Source organism: Phyllobates terribilis, unplaced genomic scaffold, assembly GCF_046119375.1.
Source record: "Phyllobates terribilis strain yellow unplaced genomic scaffold, ASM4611937v1 Scaffold_1__5_contigs__length_1240528914, whole genome shotgun sequence".
In the NCBI taxonomy this organism is placed as follows: domain Eukaryota; kingdom Metazoa; phylum Chordata; class Amphibia; order Anura; family Dendrobatidae; genus Phyllobates; species Phyllobates terribilis.
In genome coordinates this window covers 598015484-598035837 of record NW_027362761.1, presented here as the reverse complement: position 1 = coordinate 598035837, position 20354 = coordinate 598015484, and the positions used below count along the sequence as shown (strand labels likewise).

Here is a 20354-nt window from a genome sequence, read left to right as displayed (position 1 = left end):
TCTAAGTCTCCTGTGGCGGTTGGATTTTTTTTTGTAAAAAAAAAGGACGGCGGTTTACGTCCTTGTCTGGATTTTCGTGAGATTAACAAAATTACTGTACGCAATCCTTACCCACTGCCATTGATTCCTGATCTGTTTAACCAGTTATTGGGGGCCAAGTGGTTCTCTAAAATTGACCTTAAGGGGGCATACAATCTGTTGCGCATGAAGGAGGGTGATGAATGGAAGACTGCTTTTAACACTCCTGTGGGTCATTTTGAGAATCTGGTTATGCCTTTTGGTCTTACTAATGCTCCTGCATTTTTTCAGAATCTGATTAATGACATCCTTAGACCTTTGATCGGTAAAAATGTGGTTGTGTATTTGGATGACATTTTGATTTATTCGCCAGATCTGGAGTCTCATTGGCGGAGCGTGCGTGAGGTATTACAGTTATTAATGGACAATTCGCTTTTTGCTAAGCTGGAGAAATGTGAGTTCGCTGTACAGAGAATTAGTTTTTTGGGCTACATTATCTCCAGCAAAGGTTTTGAGATGGATCCGGTTAAGGTTCAGGCTGTGCAGGAATGGCCTAGGCCTATTGGTTTGAAATCGATACAGAGGTTTTTGGGTTTCGCCAATTACTATAGAAAATTCATAAAAAAAATTTCTAGTATTGTCAAACCTCTGACTGATCTCACCAGGAAAGGTGCTGATGCGGTTCAGTGGTCTTCTGAGGCCATTGAAGCTTTTGTGTATCTCAAGGAGAGGTTCACCTCTGCTCCCATCCTTATGCAGCCTGATGTTACTAGGCCGTTTTTGGTTGAGGTTGATGCTTCCTCTGTGGGGGTTGGCGCAGTATTGTCTCAGGATAACGGGGATGGATTACATCCCTGTGCCTTTTTTTCAAAAAAATTTTCGGAGACTGAATTGAATTACGATATTGGTAATCGGGAATTATTGGCTATTAAACTCGCATTTGAACACTGGCGCCACTTCTTGGAAGGTGCGGAATTTCCCGTTCAGGTTCTTACGGATCATAAAAATCTGATATATCTTGATGCTGCCAAGCGCCTGAATGCCCGTCAGGCTAGGTGGGCACTGTTTTTCTCGCGGTTTAATTTCTCCGTTACTTACATCCCTGGTACTAAGAATGTTAAGGCGGATGCCTTGTCTCGCAGTTTTTCTCCCATAGTCGGTGCTGAGAAAGAGGAAAACATTTTACAAGAAGGTGTTGTGATAGCTGCTTTAGACTCCGTTTTGGAAGATGAGATTCTTAAAGCTCAGGAGAATGCCCCATCTAACACTCCTCATGGGAGGTTGTTTGTGCCTGGGACCTTTAGGAGAGATTTGTTTGTTGAGTGTCACGAATCTCGGTTGGCAGGTCATCCCGGAATCTCTGAGACCAAGAGACTGGTGGGTCGCAGTTTTTGGTGGCCTGGATGGCAGAAGGAAGTCATTAAGTGGGTGCGCCAATGTACTATATGTGCTAGATCTAAGTCCTCACATACTCCTGCTGCGGGGTTACTTTGTCCTTTGGAGGTCCCCAGTGCTCCTTGGACACATTTGGCTATGGACTTTATAACTGACCTTCCCCCCTCTGAGGGTTTTACTGTCATCTGGGTGGTCGTGGACCGTTTTAGCAAGATGTGTCACTTGGTTCCCTTCGTCAAACTGCCCTGCGCTAAAACTCTCGCTAAGGCCTTTGTCAAGGAAATTGTCAGACTTCATGGCGTTCCTACTGACATTGTTTCTGATAGGGGTCCTCAGTTCGTGGCTCGTTTTTGGCGTGCCTTTTGTGACAGGTTGGGAATTCATTTGTCGTTTTCGTCCGGATATCATTCTGAATCTAATGGCCAGACAGAAAGGAAAAACCAGGATGTTGAGCAGTTCTTGCGTTGTTTTGTGGCAGACAATCAAGAGGGGTGGTCTGAGTTTCTGCCACTTGCCGAATTTGCTCTGAACAATCATACATCTTCTTCTGCTGGTTGTTCGCCTTTTTTTTGTTGTTCTGGGAGACATCCGTCGTTTGGGTCGTTCTCCAAGTTGGGATCTGCCGTGCCTGAGGAGGAGAATTTTTCCGGTGATTTGGAAAGAGTTTGGACGGATGTGCGTGGTAATCTTCAGGAGGCCAACAGAAAATCTAAAGACTACTTTGATAGGAAACGACAGGAGGTTTTGTTCGCTGTTGGTGACATGGTTTGGTTGTCCTCTAGGAATCTGCGGTTGAGGATTCCTTCTAAGAAATTGGGTCCCAAGTTTGTAGGGCCCTTTAAGGTGCTTCAGGTTGTCAACCAATCTGCTGTTAGGTTGGAGGTTCCTACCTCCTGGAGAATTAATCCGGTCTTTCATGTCTCTCTGTTAAAAAAAGCTGTTGTGTCGGATGGTGACGCCTCTGCCTCTGTTCCTCCGGTGGTGGAGGACGGGGAATATGAAATTTCTCGCATCCTTGACTCTAGACGGTATAGAGGTAGTTTGCAGTATCTTGTGGCCTGGAAAGGTTTCGGACCCGAGGATAACTCTTGGGTGAGGTCAGATGATGTTTCCGCGTCCAGACTTATCAGAGCGTTTCACAGGAGATTTCCTGATAAGCCTGGTCCTAGGGGATCCGGAGGATCCTCTTAGAAGGGGGGGTACTGTTAGAACCTTGCTGTTAGGTTTTTTTTCCTTTGCTGGTCACATGACCTTGTTGGCCTATTTAATCCTGCTCCGCCCTTCTGGCTTTGCTGGACTTCATTGTATATCTACTTTCTAGCTAGCCTGTGCTCTGTATCTAGCTCTGTTAGTTTGCTTGGTCTACGGACCTCTATGTTCTATCTATTTTGTTTGTTCGTCTGTCTGCTACTATTTCTGTTAGGAGGTGTCCCATATTCCTCCCAGTCCTTAGTACTTGTAGGGATTTCCTCCCCACATCTATAGGTCTCCGTACAGACTAGATTAGGACTTTAGCAGGTCTGATCGCAGGATCAGGTTCCCTGTTACATCGTAGGGATTCAGCTGAGTCCTATAGTAGGGACAGATCTCCTCTCTTTCCTTAGCTTTGGTAGCAGAACATAACACTGCGAGCGTCTCAGAGGCCAAAGAGGTCGACTATGGAAGGGACATCTCAGGACAAACAGAAGGTGAATATTAACATACGCTGTGCAATGAACTGTGAACCTGGAAAAGGATGTGTCCAATACTGCGTGTTCCCTCATGTTGAAGTTGGACTGTTAAGTAAAGTTCTTTTTTATAAAACGGAGTGCAAGTCCCCTATTGTGTGTGCGGCGGTTCCTGAAGTGGAAAAACTGAAGACAGCAGAGATCTGCGACCAAAACTTGAGTGTTCTGCATCACACGCACAGCACAGGAGAATTGGGACATTTGTCTTTGTCAGGGAGCCAGGGTGTAGGAACACAACAGTCCCTCGCCACTACTACCACCCTCACAAAAAATGCATAGGCCAGACTGTAATCCCAAGGAATCAAGGTGTAGCTACAGTCACCAATGGTAGCACTGTGGGCGACAGCTGTAACTGCGCCCTGACACTGAGTGACGGTCGCTCTGTACTGATGCACTGATGAGCCGGCTGTCAGTCTCAGTCCCGGACGCAGTTACAGTCGCCGCTCAGTGCTGCATACGGTGACTGTAGCTGCGTTGGCGCCTGCATGACTGAAAGCCGGCAGCTTTCGGGTGCCGCACACTCAGTACAGCAGCCGGGCACCTCCCTAATGCTATTAACCAGCAGATTAACCCCATATGTGCATGTTACTGGCGATATCCAACCAGACAGGATCCCTGTAAGGAACAATGCACAATAAATGTAAATCACTACAAATCTGAGACCTCAGAGACGTGTAACATCTTATTCTGGTCGTGTCCGATACGAAACTCCTTCTATTCCCCCTCCCATGTAGACTGTGAGCAGGGCCCTCCCTTATATTGTACCATACTGATACCGGGGGGGGGATGTCACCAGAGTAACTGCACCGCCCAGTGTGGGACGTCGGATCAGGGGACAGAGGACCCCATCAGTCATCAGTACAGGAGTCCTGAGACCCCAACAAGCTCAGGAGGAGCGACCCTTCATAGCCCTCATTACTGATCGGCCATTATGTCATGAAGCGATGAATCTTCCTAATATTTCTTCTGCTGTCGCCTTATGAGGCTTCATTGTCCTCCAAACACAATCGGAAATCTGCTGATTTATCCACAGAATGTAAAATCAAATGTTGCGGACAATCACTCTCCTGTGTGAGCGTTGGAGGAGGGGAGAGGAGAAGATGAGACAGGGAGGGAGCGAGAACAGCAGCACAAGAGTCACATGTACAAGGCAAAAAAAGAGGAGAAAAGCCAAAAATGCGAGATTCATCATTACATGTCATCTACAGCGAACCTGGTGTAAGAGGCCGGAGCTCCTCCATCATCACCTCCTGGTAAAAATCCTGGTGTCCTTCTAGATACTCCCACTCCTCCATGGAGAGATAGACAGCGACGTCCTGACACCTTATAGGAACCTGACAACAACGACACCGTCATCACCCAGAATCCTCCAGTGCTGTCCTGTATAATGTCCCAGCAATCACCTCTCTGGTCATCACCCAGAATCCTCCAGTGCTGTCCTGTATAATGTCCTAGCAGTCACCTCTCCGCTCATCATCCATAATCCTCCAGTACTGTCCTGTATAATGTCCCAGCAGTCACCTCTCGGGTCATCACCCATAATCCTCCAGTGCTGTCCTGTATAATGTCCCAGCAGTCACCTCTCGGGTCATCACCCAGAATCCTCCAGTGCCGTCCTGTATAATGTCGCAGCAGTCACCTCTCGGGTCATCACCCAGAATCCTCCAGTGCCGTCCTGTATAATGTCCCAGCAGTCACCTCTCAGGTCATCACCCAGAATCCTCCAGTGCCGTCCTGTATAATGTCCCAGCAGTCACCTCTCGGGTCATCAACCAGAATCCTCCAGTGCTGTCCTGTATAATGCCCCAGCAGTCACCTCTCGGGTCATCACCCAGAATCCTCCAGTGCTGTCCTGTATAATGTCCCAGCAGTCACCTCTCGGGTCATCAACCAGAATCCTCCAGTGCTGTCCTGTATAATGCCCCAGCAGTCACCTCTCGGGTCATCACCCAGAATCCTCCAGTGCCGTCCTGTATAATGTCGCAGCAGTCACCTCTCGGGTCATCACCCGGAATCCTCCAGTGCCGTCCTGTATAATGTCCCAGCAGTCACCTCTCAGGTCATCACCCAGAATCCTCCAGTGCCGTCCTGTATAATGTCCCAGCAGTCACCTCTCCGCTCCTCCCCCAGAATCCTCCAGTGCTGTCCTGTATAATGTCCCAGCAGTCCTCTCTCCGGTCATCACCCAGAATCCTCCAGTGCTGTCCTGTATAATGTCCCAGCAGTCACCTCTCCGGTCATCACCCAGAATCCTCCAGTGCTGTCCTGTATAATGTCCCAGTAGTCACCTCTCCGGTCATCACCAAGAATCCTCCAGTGCTGTCCTGTATAATGTCCCAGCAGTCACCTCTCCGCTCCTCCCCCAGAATCCTCCAGTGCTGTCCTGTATAATGTCCCAGCAGTCCTCTCTCCGGTCATCACCCAGAATCCTCCAGTGCCGTCCGGTATAATGTCCCAGCAGTCATCTCTCCGGTCATCACCCAGAATCCTCCAGTGCCGTCCGGTATAATGTCCCAGCAGTCACCTCTCCGGTCATCACCCAGAATCCTCCAGTGCTGTCCTGTATAATGTCCCAGCAGTCACCTCTCCGCTAATCACCCAGAATCCTCCAGTGCTGTCCTGTATAATGTCCCAGCAGTCACCTCTCCGGTCATCACCCAGAATCCTCCAGTGCTGTCTTGTATAATGTCCCAGCAGTCACCTCTCCGCTCAGCAGCTCAATCATCTTGATGCTGAGCTCTAGGATCTTCTTCCTCCTCTCATGTATCGGGGGGTGCGGGGGAGGCTCTGTGATGGGGTCCGGGCTCCGCCCTCCTGACTCCTGGAGATGGATGATGGGAGTCACACCCTCCCCCGGTGTCTTCCTCACTATTGTGTAATCCTGTGTATGGAGAGAGACACTTAGGGAGAAGAATTCCTTCCCGACTCCAGATCTGACAATCAGTAGAAATCCCGGGATCAATAACCGTCTCCAGTAATCTGGGGCCATAACCTGGAATATTATTACACTCAGGACAGACATCCAGGCCCCTCTACAGCTCTTATAGGGAATCCCCATGACAACTCCTCCTGGCAGAGAGCTGCACACAATCACTGCTCTTACAGTAAAGAATCCTTCTCTTCCTCCTCTGGATTTCCTCTTCCCGATGTCGGACTTGTTACATAACACAATAAAGCTGATAGAAATGTAGAGGAGTTACCTCTCCGCTCAGCAGGGAGATGATCTCCAGGGTGAAGTGTAATAATCTTCTGGTGGTCTCGTCCTCGTCCATCCTCGGGGGGTCACTCAGGAGAAGGAGGGATGAACACTGGATCAGCTGGAGGGATCTCGTCCTGCCGGTGTCTTCATAATAAAGGAGAAGATGGAGATCACAGGGGACGATAGAACAACAATCACTGAATTCTGCCCCAAATATCCGACATTTATCAGGAAGAATCTGGAGGAAAAGACACAAACTCCACCGCGGCCTCCTCCGCCGATCTGACCACTCATTATCAGCCTCATAGGAGGAGGACGGTCACCGTGGTAACTACACCTCCAGCGGGGGACGGTAACCGTGGTAACTACAGCGCCAGCGGGGTACGGTAACCGTGGTAACTACAGCGCCAGCGGGGTACGGTCACGGGGGAGACTCCACGCAAGTAACAGGACCCCCTCCTCACCCACGCAGTCCCACACCTTCAGAATCCCCCTGCTCCCTGTGTAGCCCCCACACAGGAACATCCACTTATCAGCGCCCCCAAATCACCTCAGCTCCTTAGAGTAATCACCACAGCCTCAGCAGCAGAGAGCAATGGAGAACGATGCCCCGCCCCTTTCAACTAACATCATCAAGTCACATGGGTATGATGTCAGGTCCTTTAGCCCACATGGATATAGTCTCTACCTTTCCTGAGCTCCGCCCCCTGATCACATGTTTGTGACGTCACAACAGGTCCTCCGCTGTCAGTGCAGAAGCCTCTTCCTGTGTTGTTGTGATGCTCTGTTGTTTCTCGGTTGAGCCTAGAATCTATGGGCTCCTGTCAGGTATATATTATTGGAGATTTTCTCAAATTTCACCACAGGGGATATGTCACTCTAGACTTTACATGTATCACACAACACCCACTACATATATAGGTAGAGGGAAAATAGAGTATAGACAATTCATATTACTTTTAAAAAATTCTTTTATTTAATCCATTAAAAAAGATTGCATTTAAAATTAAGCAGGAGGAAAATGTTCAGTACCAGGATTTATTACATAGGTCTCAATCCTATAGAATTAGTTAACACCAAATGAATTTATATTATTGCTGAGCTTAAAGTGTATAATTAATCAATCACAGAATCCGAATTCCTTTCTCATAAAGTGCAACTATAAATAAAGTGTCCAGTGCCATCTGCTGAAAACGAGCCTTACAAAGTTGTAGGACAACAGAGAAAGTGTGTAATACTAGCAGCTGTAATAATTATAGAGCCATATATATAAAGTGTCTAGTGCTAGCAGCTATAATGATTATAAAGTCATATATGGGCTAATAATATCCCACTGTAAACTTGTATATATGAGAAGCCATACGGCACGCATGCGCCCGCTACATCGAAACATCACGTGGGTGCCCTAACGCCAAATGATTGGTAGCAATGAATATTTAAAGGTCCCAGCTGTCATATGGTAGTCACCGCCCCCAGGAAGAAGCGTGGCGAAACGGCCGTCGGGGTGCAGCGCCAGGACTACAGGGACATTACTCTCTCCTGTAAGTTTATCACCAGATTGAGAAAGGATCTGGATTGTATTTTTCGTCTCACAAGTGCCTTCTGCTCTGGTTAGAACGACATATGTGATATGAGATATGTGAATTGCTCAGTTTATGTCACAAGTTTAGAGTGGGATATTATTAGCCCATATATGACTTTATAATCATTATAGCTGCTAGCACTAGACACTTTCTTTGTTATTAATACAACTTTATAAAGTCCGTTTTCAGCTGATGGCACTGGACACTTTATATATATGGCTCTATAATTATTACAGCTGCTAGTATTAGACACTTTCTCTGTTGTCCTACAACTTTGTAAGGCTCGTTTTCAGCAGATGGCACTGGACACTTTATTTATAGTTGCACTTTATGAGAAAGGAATTCGGATTCTGTGATTGATTAATTATACACTTTAAGCTCAGCAATAATATAAATTCATTTGGTGTTAACTAATTCTATAGGATTGAGACCTATGTAATAAATCCTGGTACTGAACATTTTCCTCCTGCTTAATTTTAAATGCAATCTTTTTTAATGGATTAAATAAAAGAATTTTTTAAAAGTAATATGAATTGTCTATACTCTATTTTCCCTCTACCTATATATGTAGTGGGTGTTGTGTGATACATGTAAAGTCTAGAGTGACATATCCCCTGTGGTGAAATTTGAGAAAATTTGAATAATTTTTCTGTTTGCTAGCAGAGTACCACAATTTGTCCATGGATCTTAAAGCTAAAGAGACCTCATGGCGGTCCAAAGCTACGGATTTATTTAAGCAGGGGAATACATATGTGTCTCAAGAGGTCTCACAAGAGGGTAAAGATAATATTGTTGTCTATAAGAATAAATTGCAGAAAAAAACCAAGCTATGGTGGAATAAGGCGTCGCTGGAAAACTACTTGGAGCAAAAAATAATACCCAGGGGCTTACGAGTGCAGGTTTACCCATCCTTTGAATTAGAGGATATAGATTTGGTCAAAAGATGGAAATTGGCGGCACAAACCTGCTCCTTAGAGTTTATTAATATTATAATTGAAAAGAATACGCAATCTCTGAAGATTTTGGACAAAGAAATTGAAGAACTCAATAAAACTTTGCTCAAGGATATACCTAGAGATAAATTCGAGGAATATTTAAAGAATCTTGAAAAAGACCTCGACAAATGGGAGAGTGAGATAAGTGCCATTAAATACAAGAAATACCAAAGGGACGTAAGAGATTACGAGAATAACAGAGTCTTTAGATGGCAAAACCCAAAAAAAACATCTCTTGGGCCTGCTACCAATCCACCACGTGACAATCAAATGTCCCGATCGGAAGATAGTGCATCATGTAGCGAGACAGAGAGTATAGGAGATCCATATCCAAGAACTAGGGCCGGCATGAATGGGACAAGGAAATACCCTGAAATATTCTCGAGAAAGGGAAGCAAGAAAGGGCATGACCATATGAAGGTAGTTAACCTCTCTGACCATGTCCTTACAGACCCCCAACGTCGGGTATTGGAAAAGGGCTTAACATTTTCTCCGACCTGTCATCTAGATAAATTCACGGTGGTGAAGGATTTACACCTCTTCGCCAGAAAGGTACTCTTGAAAAAATTTCATCACAAAACGGATAAGGATAAGGATGAATTATTCCCTACTACTCAAGAACAGGAAGCTTTACAGACTTTGGAGGACTTATCGGAAGAACAGTCAAATGACGAGAATGGTAAGTTTCCAATGAATTTAATCACAAAATCTAAATCTTTTCCCCCTTTAGGCTCATGTGCCCCTATTGATGTTTTCATGAAGATGGTGGTTGCGGACATCGAGAAATTACCCTCCAGTCCCAAATGGATATCAAACCTATCAAGAGAAGAAAGGCTAGCCCTTCAGGAATTGCAAGATTTGAAAAGTATAACGATTAAGCCGGCGGACAAGGGTGGCAATCTGGTGTTGTGGCCGAACAATTTATATGAAAATCAGGCCAATAGGATTTTGGATGCACCCAATTGTTATAAAAAATTATCGTGGAATCCGATTGGAGATTTCCACGACCAACTGATTAATATTCTGAGGAGAGCTTTTGAACAGGGCATTATACCAAAAAAATTTTTGGACACTATAATGAAATTGCATCCAAAATTGCCCACTTTTTATTTGTTGCCCAAGCTACATAAAGACCAATTTGATCCACCGGGGAGACCCATAGTATCCGGCAATGGGGGCCTGTGCGAGGTGGTGTGTGCTGTCATCGATCATTATTTAAAACCTATAGTATGTACTCTACCCTCATACATCAAAGACACTACTGCAGCTTTACAGCGGTTGAGTGAACTACAGTTAGAAGAGAATATGACTATGGTGACGGTAGACGTAGAAGCGCTCTACTCCTCGATCAGACACAGAGATGGTATTAAGGCTGTAGAGTGGTTTTTGGGATCTAGTGGACTAGACCCTGCTTTGGCTGATCTATTGATCACACTCCTTACATTTGTACTAGAACATAATATCTTTACATTTAAGAACAAAACCTATCTACAGTTACAAGGGACTGCCATGGGGGCGGCATGTGCCCCCTCTTATGCAAATTTATTTTTGGGGGCTTGGGAGCGTCAAATTTTCTCGGTAGAACCCGTGACAGGCATTGAGAATGCACATGGGTGGATGCGTTACATTGATGACGTTTGGTTCATCTGGGAGGGCCCGATCGATGGATTAAATAATCTAATGGGTCATCTGAATAATAACCAACTTAATATCAAACTAACCTATAATTATGGTAGACAACTTGAATTCTTGGACCTTCGTATCGCAGCCCTCCCGGATGGACTGATCGTCACCGAAGTATTTCGCAAATCCACCGCTACTAATACACTCCTGCATGCTTCGTCATCCCATGTCCCTTCTACGATTAAAGGAATACCGATTGGCCAATTTATACGAACCAAAAAGATCTGCTCAAATGAAGAAGCTTTCTTGGATCAGGCCCAGGATTTGGCATGGAGATTTGAGGAACGTGGTTATAGCAGAAATTGCATACGAAGAGGTTTCCAAAAGGCATATCAGATCCCTAGGAAACAATTAATATTCGGAAACACTTCTAAAAGGAATCAGAAAACGGATCAGCCATTAAGATTGATTACCACCTACAACAAGCAATGGAGAGAGATGTCGGATATTATCCACAAACATTGGAAGATACTTCTAATAGATCCCACTCTGAAAAAACTTCTCCCACAGATCCCTTCCATAGTGGCAAGAAGAGCCAAAAATTTGAAAGACGTCTTGGTTCATAGCCACTATGACCCCAAGACTTCCTCTGAAAAAATTGATACAACCATGTCTCCTGGCTTCTTCCCATGCAGTTTCTGCAAAGCCTGTCAGAACTTGAGAAGAAGTAAAATCTTCACGAATCACGATGCATCCAAGACTTTTCAAATTAGGAAACATCTAACTTGTGGGTCAAAAGGAGTGATTTATCATGCTGAATGCCCGTCATAAAATTTATATAGGACTAACATCAAGAGAGCTAAAGGTACGTGTAAGAGAACATGTCCGTGACATAGAGAAGGCTGGGTCAGTGGTTGATGTTAAAACCTTAAAAACATTACCGAGACACTTCAGGGAATACCACAGATGCAAAACAGATGGGCTTATAATCAAAGCAATTGACCAGGTCTCTTTAGGCGTGAGAGGGGGCGATTTGGATAGGATCTTGGCACAAGTTGAGAGTAGGTGGATATATAGACTGGGCACGATGTCTCCCCAAGGCTTAAATGAGAGTTTGGGTTTTACATCTTTCTTATAGACTTCCCATACATCAGCCTCTTTGAATAACATATGGTTTCTGGTTTTATTTTATTATATTTACTATGTATTGATTGTTTTTACTTTTATGTTTTAGATTGATAATGATTGGGACTTGGGACTTTGTATGAGGCCAGCATTATCCCGGAACGGACGGAACAAGATGATGTCTGGATTCCCGTCAAAAAGATGACACTGTCTATGATAACAATATGCTCCATCTGTGTGTATTCAGCAAGAGTGTCAAGAAATTTGATTTGATTTTTTTGCTCATGACTACATTTTGGTTGTGGAGTCATCTAAGACTACATGTAGAATATTGTTATGTATAGGGATGCAAGGTTTATTATATGTGTGCTATATTTCTATTTTGACTCAGGGAAATGGGTTTGAGGTCTATTAGGGGTTAAACCCCTATACCTTTTGGCAAAATAACTATGGTTTTTAAAGGCTCTAAGAACGTAGGATTCCAACATTCAGTAGTAATGTGAGGGGATAATTATAGCTTTAAAACATGTCCTTTAGAATGTTGTTCTTTATAGCTTGAATAACATATATTGATCATCTTAATTGATATTGGTTAGCATATATTGATTACTTTAATTCTATCGTACGTATACAAATCCTCCATTATAAATGCCATTTCCCATTTAGTATCAATTAGCATATATTGATTTTTCTAAGTATATCTAACACATACATATCCTTTTTTCATGTCATCTCCTTATTATCATCCCCACTCCATTCTCAGTGATATTTACCTTCTTCCTTCTTTCTTTCTTTCTTCTTTCTTCTCCCCTTTTTCTTTTTTCTTACTTTTCGACACTTTTCTTTCATTTTTGTGTCAATTTTGCTTATTTTGTTAATTTTGCTTATTTTTCTACTTTTATTTATATATCCACTTATGGAGCATCTTTCAATATATTTTCCTATATTTCTTTATATTTTTCTCACATTTTTCTAACCTTTTTTCACTTTCCCATATTCTTCTTCGGTATCCTCGATGGGTGCGCATGCGTAGCTGTTGGCGCTCATGGACTTCCGGTGGGTTGCATCTGGGAACGTCATGCAGTCCACGCTTGCGTTCCAAGCGCCTAAACCGGAAGTCCGCCTTCTATATATGAGAAGCCATACGGCACGCATGCGCCCGCTACATCGAAACATCACGTGGGTGCCCTAACGCCAAATGATTGGTAGCAATGAATATTTAAAGGTCCCAGCTGTCATATGGTAGTCACCGCCCCCAGGAAGAAGCGTGGCGAAACGGCCGTCGGGGTGCAGCGCCAGGACTACGGGGACATTACTGTCTCCTGTAAGTTTATCACCAGATTGAGAAAGGATCTGGATTGTATTTTTCGTCTCACAAGTGCCTTCTGCTCTGGTTAGAACGACATATGTGACATGAGATATGTGAATTGCTCAGTTTATGTCACAAGTTTACAGTGGGATATTATTAGCCCATATATGACTTTATAATCATTATAGCTGCTAGCACTAGACACTTTCTTTGTTATTAATACAACTTTATAAAGTCCGTTTTCAGCTGATGGCACTGGACACTTTATATATATGGCTCTATAATTATTACAGCTGCTAGTATTAGACACTTTCTCTGTTGTCCTACAACTTTGTAAGGCTCGTTTTCAGCAGATGGCACTGGACACTTTATTTATAGTTGCACTTTATGAGAAAGGAATTCGGATTCTGTGATTGATTAATTATACACTTTAAGCTCAGCAATAATATAAATTCATTTGGTGTTAACTAATTCTATAGGATTGAGACCTATGTAATAAATCCTGGTACTGAACATTTTCCTCCTGCTTAATTTTAAATGCAATCTTTTTTAATGGATTAAATAAAAGAATTTTTTAAAAGTAATATGAATTGTCTATACTCTATTTTCCCTCTACCTATATATGTAGTGGGTGTTGTGTGATACATATATTATTGGAGGCAGGAGAATGTATGGGCTCCAGTCAGGTATATATTATTGGAGGCAGTAGAATCTATGGGCTCCTGTCAGGTATATATTATTGGAGGCAGGAGAATGTATGGGCTCCTGTCAGGTATATATTATTGGAGGCAGGAGAATGTATGGGCTCCTGTCAGGTATATATTATTGGAGGTAGGAGAATGTATGGGCTCCTGTCAGGTATATATTATTGGAGGCAGGAGAATGTATGGGCTCCTGTCAGGTATATATTATTGGAGGCAGGAGAATGTATGGGCTCCTGTCAGGTATATATTATTGGAGGTAGGAGAATGTATGGGCTCCTGTCAGGTATATATTATTGGAGGCAGGAGAATGTATGGGCTCCTGTCAGGTATATATTATTGGAGGCAGGAGAATGTATGGGCTCCTGTCAGGTATATATTATTGGAGGCAGGAGAATGTATGGGCTCCTGTCAGGTATATATTATTGGAGGCAGGAGAATGTGTGGGCTCCAGTCAGGTATATATTATTGGAGGCAGCAGAATGTATGGGCTCCTGTCAGGTATATATTATTGGAGGAAGGAGAATGTATGGGCTCCAGTCAGGTATATATTATTGGAGGCAGGAGAATGTATGGGCTCCTGTCAGGTATATATTATTGGAGGCAGGAGAATGTATGGGCTCCTGTCAGGTATATATTATTGGAGGCAGGAGAATGTATGGGCTCCAGTCAGGTATATATTATTGGAGGCAGCAGAATGTATGGGCTCCTGTCAGGTATATATTATTGGAGGCAGGAGAATGTATGGGCTCCTGTCAGGTATATATTATTGGAGGCAGGAGAATGTATGGGCTCCTGTCAGGTATATATTATTGGAGGCAGGAGAATCTATGGGCTCCTGTCAGGTATATATTATTGGAGGCAGCAGAATGTATGGGCTCCTGTCAGGTATATATTATTGGAGGCAGCAGAATGTATGGGCTCCTGTCAGGTATATATTATTGGAGGCAGGAGAATATATGGGCTCCTGTCAGGTATATATTATTGGAGGCAGGAGAATCTATGGGCTCCTGTCAGGTATATATTATTGGAGGCAGGAGAATGTATGGGCTCCTGTCAGGTATATATTATTGGAGGCAGCAGAATGTATGGGCTCCTGTCAGGTATATATTATTGGAGGCAGGAGAATGTATGGGCTCCTGTCAGGTATATATTATTGGAGGCAGGAGAATGTATGGGCTCCTGTCAGGTATATATTATTGGAGGCAGGAGAATGTATGGGCTCCTGTCAGGTATATATTATTGGAGGCAGGAGAATGTATGGGCTCCTCTCAGGTATATATTATTGGAGGCAGGAGAATGTATGGGCTCCTGTCAGGTATATATTATTGGAGGCAGCAGAATGTATTGGCTCCTGCCAGGTATATATTATTGGAGGCAGCAGAATCTATGGGCTCCTGTCAGGTATATATTATTGGAGGCAGGAGAATGTATGGGCTCCTGTCAGGTATATATTATTGGAGGCAGGAGAATGTATGGGCTCCTGTCAGGTATATATTATTGGAGGCAGGAGAATGTATGGGCTCCAGTCAGGTATATATTATTGGAGGCAGCAGAATGTATGGGCTCCTGTCGGGTATATATTATTGGAGGCAGGAGAATGTATGGGCTCCTGTCAGGTATATATTATTGGAGGCAGGAGAATGTATGGGCTCCTGTCAGGTATATATTATTGGAGGCAGGAGAATCTATGGGCTCTTGTCAGGTATATATTATTGGAGGCAGCAGAATGTATGGGCTCCTGTCAGGTATATATTATTGGAGGCAGGAGAATGTATGGGCTCCTGTCAGGTATATATTATTGGAGGCAGGAGAATCTATGGGCTCCTGTCAGGTATATATTATTGGAGGCAGCAGAATGTATGGGCTCCTGTCAGGTATATATTATTGGAGGCAGCAGAATGTATGGGCTCCAGTCAGGTATATATTATTGGAGGCAGGAGAATATATGGGCTCTTGTCAGGTATATATTATTGGAGGCAGGAGAATCTATGGGCTCCTGTCAGGTATATATTATTGGAGGCAGGAGAATGTATGGGCTCCTGTCAGGTATATATTATTGGAGGCAGGAGAATGTATGGGCTCCTGTCAGGTATATATTATTGGAGGCAGGAGAATGTATGGGCTCCTGTCAGGTATATATTATTGGAGGCAGGAGAATGTATGGGCTCCTGTCAGGTATATATTATTGGAGGCAGGAGAATGTATGGGCTCCTGTCAGGTATATATTATTGGAGGCAGGAGAATGTATGGGCTCCTCTCAGGTATATATTATTGGAGGCAGGAGAATCTATGGGCTCCTGTCAGGTATATATTATTGGAGGCAGCAGAATGTATTGGCTCCTGCCAGGTATATATTATTGGAGGCAGCAGAATCTATGGGCTCCTGTCAGGTATATATTATTGGAGGCAGGAGAATGTATGGGCTCCTGTCAGGTATATATTATTGGAGGCAGGAGAATGTATGGGCTCCTGTCAGGTATATATTATTGGAGGCAGCAGAATGTATGGGCTCCTGTCGGGTATATATTATTGGAGGCAGCAGAATGTATGGGCTCCTGTCAGGTATATATTATTGGAGGCAGCAGAATGTATGGGCTCCTGTCGGGTATATATTATTGGAGGCAGGAGAATGTATGGGCTCCTCTCAGGTATATATTATTGGAGGCAGGAGAATCTATGGGCTCCTGTCAGGTATATATTATTGGAGGCAGCAGAATGTATTGGCTCCTGCCAGGTATATATTATTGGAGGCAGCAGAATCTATGGGCTCCTGTCAGGTATATATTATTGGAGGCAGGAGAATGTATGGGCTCCTGTCAGGTATATATTATTGGAGGCAGGAGAATGTATGGGCTCCTGTCAGGTATATATTATTGGAGGCAGCAGAATGTATGGGCTCCTGTCGGGTATATATTATTGGAGGCAGGAGAATGTATGGGCTCCTGTCAGGTATATATTATTGGAGGCAGCAGAATCTATGGGCTCCTGTCAGGTATATATTATTGGAGGCAGCAGAATCTATGGGCTCCTGTCAGGTATATAGTATTGGAAGCAGGAGAATGTATGGGCTCCTGTCAGGTATATATTATTGGAGGCAGGAGAATGTATGGGCCCCTGTCAGGTATATATTATTGGAGGCAGCAGAATGTATGGGCTCCTGTCGGGTATATATTATTGGAGGCAGGAGAATGTATGGGCTCCTGTCAGGTATATATTATTGGAGGCAGGAGAATGTATGGGCTCCTGTCAGGTATATAGTATTGGAGGCAAGAGAATGTATGGGCTCCTGTCAGGTATATATTATTGGAGGCAGGAGAATGTATGGGCTCCTGTCAGGTATATATTATTGGAGGCAGGAGAATCTATGGGCTCCTGTCAGGTATATATTATTGGAAGCAGCAGAATGTATGGGCTCCTGTCAGTTATATATTATTGGAGGCAGCAGAATGTATGGGCTCCTGTCAGGTATATATTATTGGAGGCAGCAGAATGTATGGGCTCCTGTCAGGTATATATTATTGGAGGCAGCAGAATCTATGGGCTCCTGTCAGGTATATATTATTGGAGGCAGCAGAATGTATGGGCTCCTGTCAGGTATATATTATTGGAGGCAGGAGAATGTGTGGGCTCCTGTCAGGTATATATTATTGGAGGCAGCAGAATCTATGGGCTCCTGTCAGGTATATATTATTGGAGGCAGGAGAATGTATGGGCTCCTGTCGGGTATATATTATTGGAGGCAGCAGAATGTATGGGCTCCTGTCGGGTATATATTATTGGGGGCAGCAGAATGTATGGGCTCCTGTCAGGTATATATTATTGGAGGCAGCAGAATGTATGGGCTCCTGTCAGGTATATATTATTGGAGGCAGCAGAATGTATGGGCTCCTGTCAGGTATATATTATTGGAGGCAGCAGAATGTATGGGCTCCTGTCGGGTATATATTATTGGGGGCAGCAGAATGTATGGGCTCCTGTCGGGTATATATTATTGGAGGCAGCAGAATGTATGGGCTACTGTCGGGTATATATTATTGGAGGCAGCAGAATGTATGGGCTCCTGTCAGGTATATATTATTGGAAGCAGCAGAATGTATGGGCTCCTGTCAGGTATATATTAATGGAGGCAGCAGAATGTATGGGCTCCTGTCAGGTATATATTATTGGAGGCAGGAGAATGTATGGGCTCCTGTCAGGTATATATTATTGGAGGCAGCAGAATGTATGGGCTCCTGTCGGGTATATATTATTGGGGGCAGCAGAATGTATGGGCTCCTGTCAGGTATATATTATTGGAGGCAGCAGAATGTATGGGCTCCTGTCAGGTATATATTATTGGAGGCAGCAGAATGTATGGGCTCCTGTCAGGTATATATTATTGGAGGCAGCAGAATGTATGGGCTCCTGTCGGGTATATATTATTGGGGGCAGCAGAATGTATGGGCTCCTGTCGGGTATATATTATTGGAGGCAGCAGAATGTATGGGCTCCTGTCAGGTATATATTATTGGGGGCAGCAGAATGTATGGGCTCCTGTCGGGTATATATTATTGGAGGCAGCAGAATGTATGGGCTCCTGTCAGGTATATATTATTGGAGGCAGCAGAATGTATGGGCTCCTGTCAGGTATATATTATTGGAGGCAGCAGAATCTATGGGCTCCTGTCAGGTATATAATATTGGAAGCAGCAGAATGTATGGGCTCCTGTCAGGTATATATTATTGGAGGCAGCAGAATGTATGGGCTCCTGTCAGGTATATATTATTGGAGGCAGCAGAATGTATGGGCTCCTGTCAGGTATGTATTATTGGAGGCAGCAGAATGTATGGGCTCCTGTCAGGTATATATTATTGGAGGCAGGAGAATGTGTGGGCTCCTGTCAGGTATATATTATTGGAGGCAGCAGAATCTATGGGCTCCTGTCAGGTATATATTATTGGAGGCAGCAGAATGTATGGGCTCCTGTCAGGTATATATTATTGGAGGCAGCAGAATGTATGGGCTCCTGTCAGGTATATATTATTGGAGGCAGCAGAATGTATGGGCTCCTGTCGGGTATATATTATTGGGGGCAGCAGAATGTATGGGCTCCTGTCGGGTATATATTATTGGAGGCAGCAGAATGTATGGGCTACTGTCGGGTATATATTATTGGAGGCAGCAGAATGTATGGGCTCCTGTCAGGTATATATTATTGGAGGCAGCAGAATGTATGGGCTCCTGTCAGGTATATATTATTGGAGGCAGCAGAATGTATGGGCTCCTGTCAGGTATATATTATTGGAGGCAGCAGAATGTATGGGCTCCTGTCGGGTATATATTATTGGGGGCAGCAGAATGTATGGGCTCCTGTCAGGTATATATTATTGGAGGCAGGAGAATGTATGGGCTCCTGTCAGGTATATATTATTGGAGGCAGCAGAATGTATGGGCTCCTGTCGGGTATATATTATTGGAGGCAGCAGAATGTATGGGCTCCTGTCAGGTATATATTATTGGAGGCAGCAGAATGTATGGGCTCCTGTCAGGTATATATTATTGGAGGCAGCAGAATCTATGGGCTCCTGTCAGGTATATATTATTGGAAGCAGCAGAATGTATGGGCTCCTGTCAGGTATATTTTATTGGAGGCAGCAGAATGTATGGGCTCCTGTCAGGTATATATTATTGGAGGCAGCAGAATGTATGGGCTCCTGTCAGGTATATATTATTGGAGGCAGCAGAATGTATGGGCTCCTGTCAGGTATATATTATTGGAGGCAGGAGAATGTGTGGGCTCCTGTCAGGTATATATTATTGGAGGCAGCAGAATGTATGGGCTCCTGTCAGGTATATATTATTGGAGGCAGCAGAATGTATGGGCTCCTGTCAGGTATATATTATTGGAGGCAGGAGAATGTATGGACTCCTGTCAGGTATATATTATTGGAGGCAGGAGAATGTATGGGCTCCTGTCAGGTATATATTATTGGAGGCAGCAGAATGTATGGGCTCCTGTCAGGTATATATTATTGGGGGCAGCAGAATGTATGGGCTCATGTCAGGTATATATTATTGGAGGCAGCAGAATGTATTGGCTCCTGCCAGGTATATATTATTGGAAGCAGCAGAATGTATGGGCTCCTGTCGGGTATATATTATTGGAGGCAGCAGAATGTATGTGCTCCTGTCAGGTATATATTATTGGAGGCAGCAGAATGTATGGGCTCCTGTCAGGTATATATTATTGGAGGCAGCAGAATGTATGGGCTCCTGTCAGGTATATATTATTGGAGGCAGGAGAATGTGTGGGCTCCTGTCAGGTATATATTATTGGAGGCAGCAGAATCTATGGGCTCCTGTCAGGTATATATTATTGGAGGCAGCAGAATGTATGGGCTCCTGTCAGGTATATATTATTGGAAGCAGGAGAATGTATGGACTCCTGTCAGGTATATATTATTGGAGGCAGGAGAATGTATGGGCTCCTGTCAGGTATATATTATTGGAGGCAGCAGAATGTATGGGCTCCTGTCAGGTATATATTATTGGAGGCAGCAGAATGTATGGGCTCCTGTCAGGTATATATTATTGGAGGCAGGAGAATGTGTGGGCTCCTGTCAGGTATATATTATTGGAGGCAGCAGAATCTATGGGCTCCTGTCAGGTATATATTATTGGAGGCAGCAGAATGTA

General features: G+C 44.1%; 1 protein-coding gene and 1 long non-coding RNA gene across 2 annotated transcripts in view; one reads left to right on the top strand and one right to left on the bottom strand.

The window, feature by feature from the left end:
• Positions 1 to 6991, bottom strand: part of LOC141274224 (uncharacterized) — a 154612-nt gene extending 147621 nt beyond the window's left edge. The window contains exons 1-4 of the mRNA XM_073686288.1: positions 6890 to 6991; positions 6341 to 6483; positions 5842 to 6021; positions 4354 to 4474 (exon numbers count right to left, since the gene is read on the bottom strand). Of these exons, the coding sequence (XP_073542389.1) occupies positions 4354 to 4474; positions 5842 to 6021; positions 6341 to 6412 (373 nt within the window). The 5' untranslated portion in view covers positions 6413 to 6483; positions 6890 to 6991. The remainder of the gene's footprint in view (positions 1 to 4353; positions 4475 to 5841; positions 6022 to 6340; positions 6484 to 6889) is intronic.
• A 1513-nt stretch (positions 6992 to 8504) lies between these two features.
• LOC141272194 (uncharacterized) lies at positions 8505 to 13406 on the top strand. The gene is made up of 3 exons (XR_012321989.1): positions 8505 to 9337; positions 9426 to 9596; positions 11775 to 13406. It is a non-coding gene; the product is annotated as an uncharacterized lncRNA (long non-coding RNA).
• The last annotated feature ends 6948 nt before the right edge of the window (positions 13407 to 20354 follow it).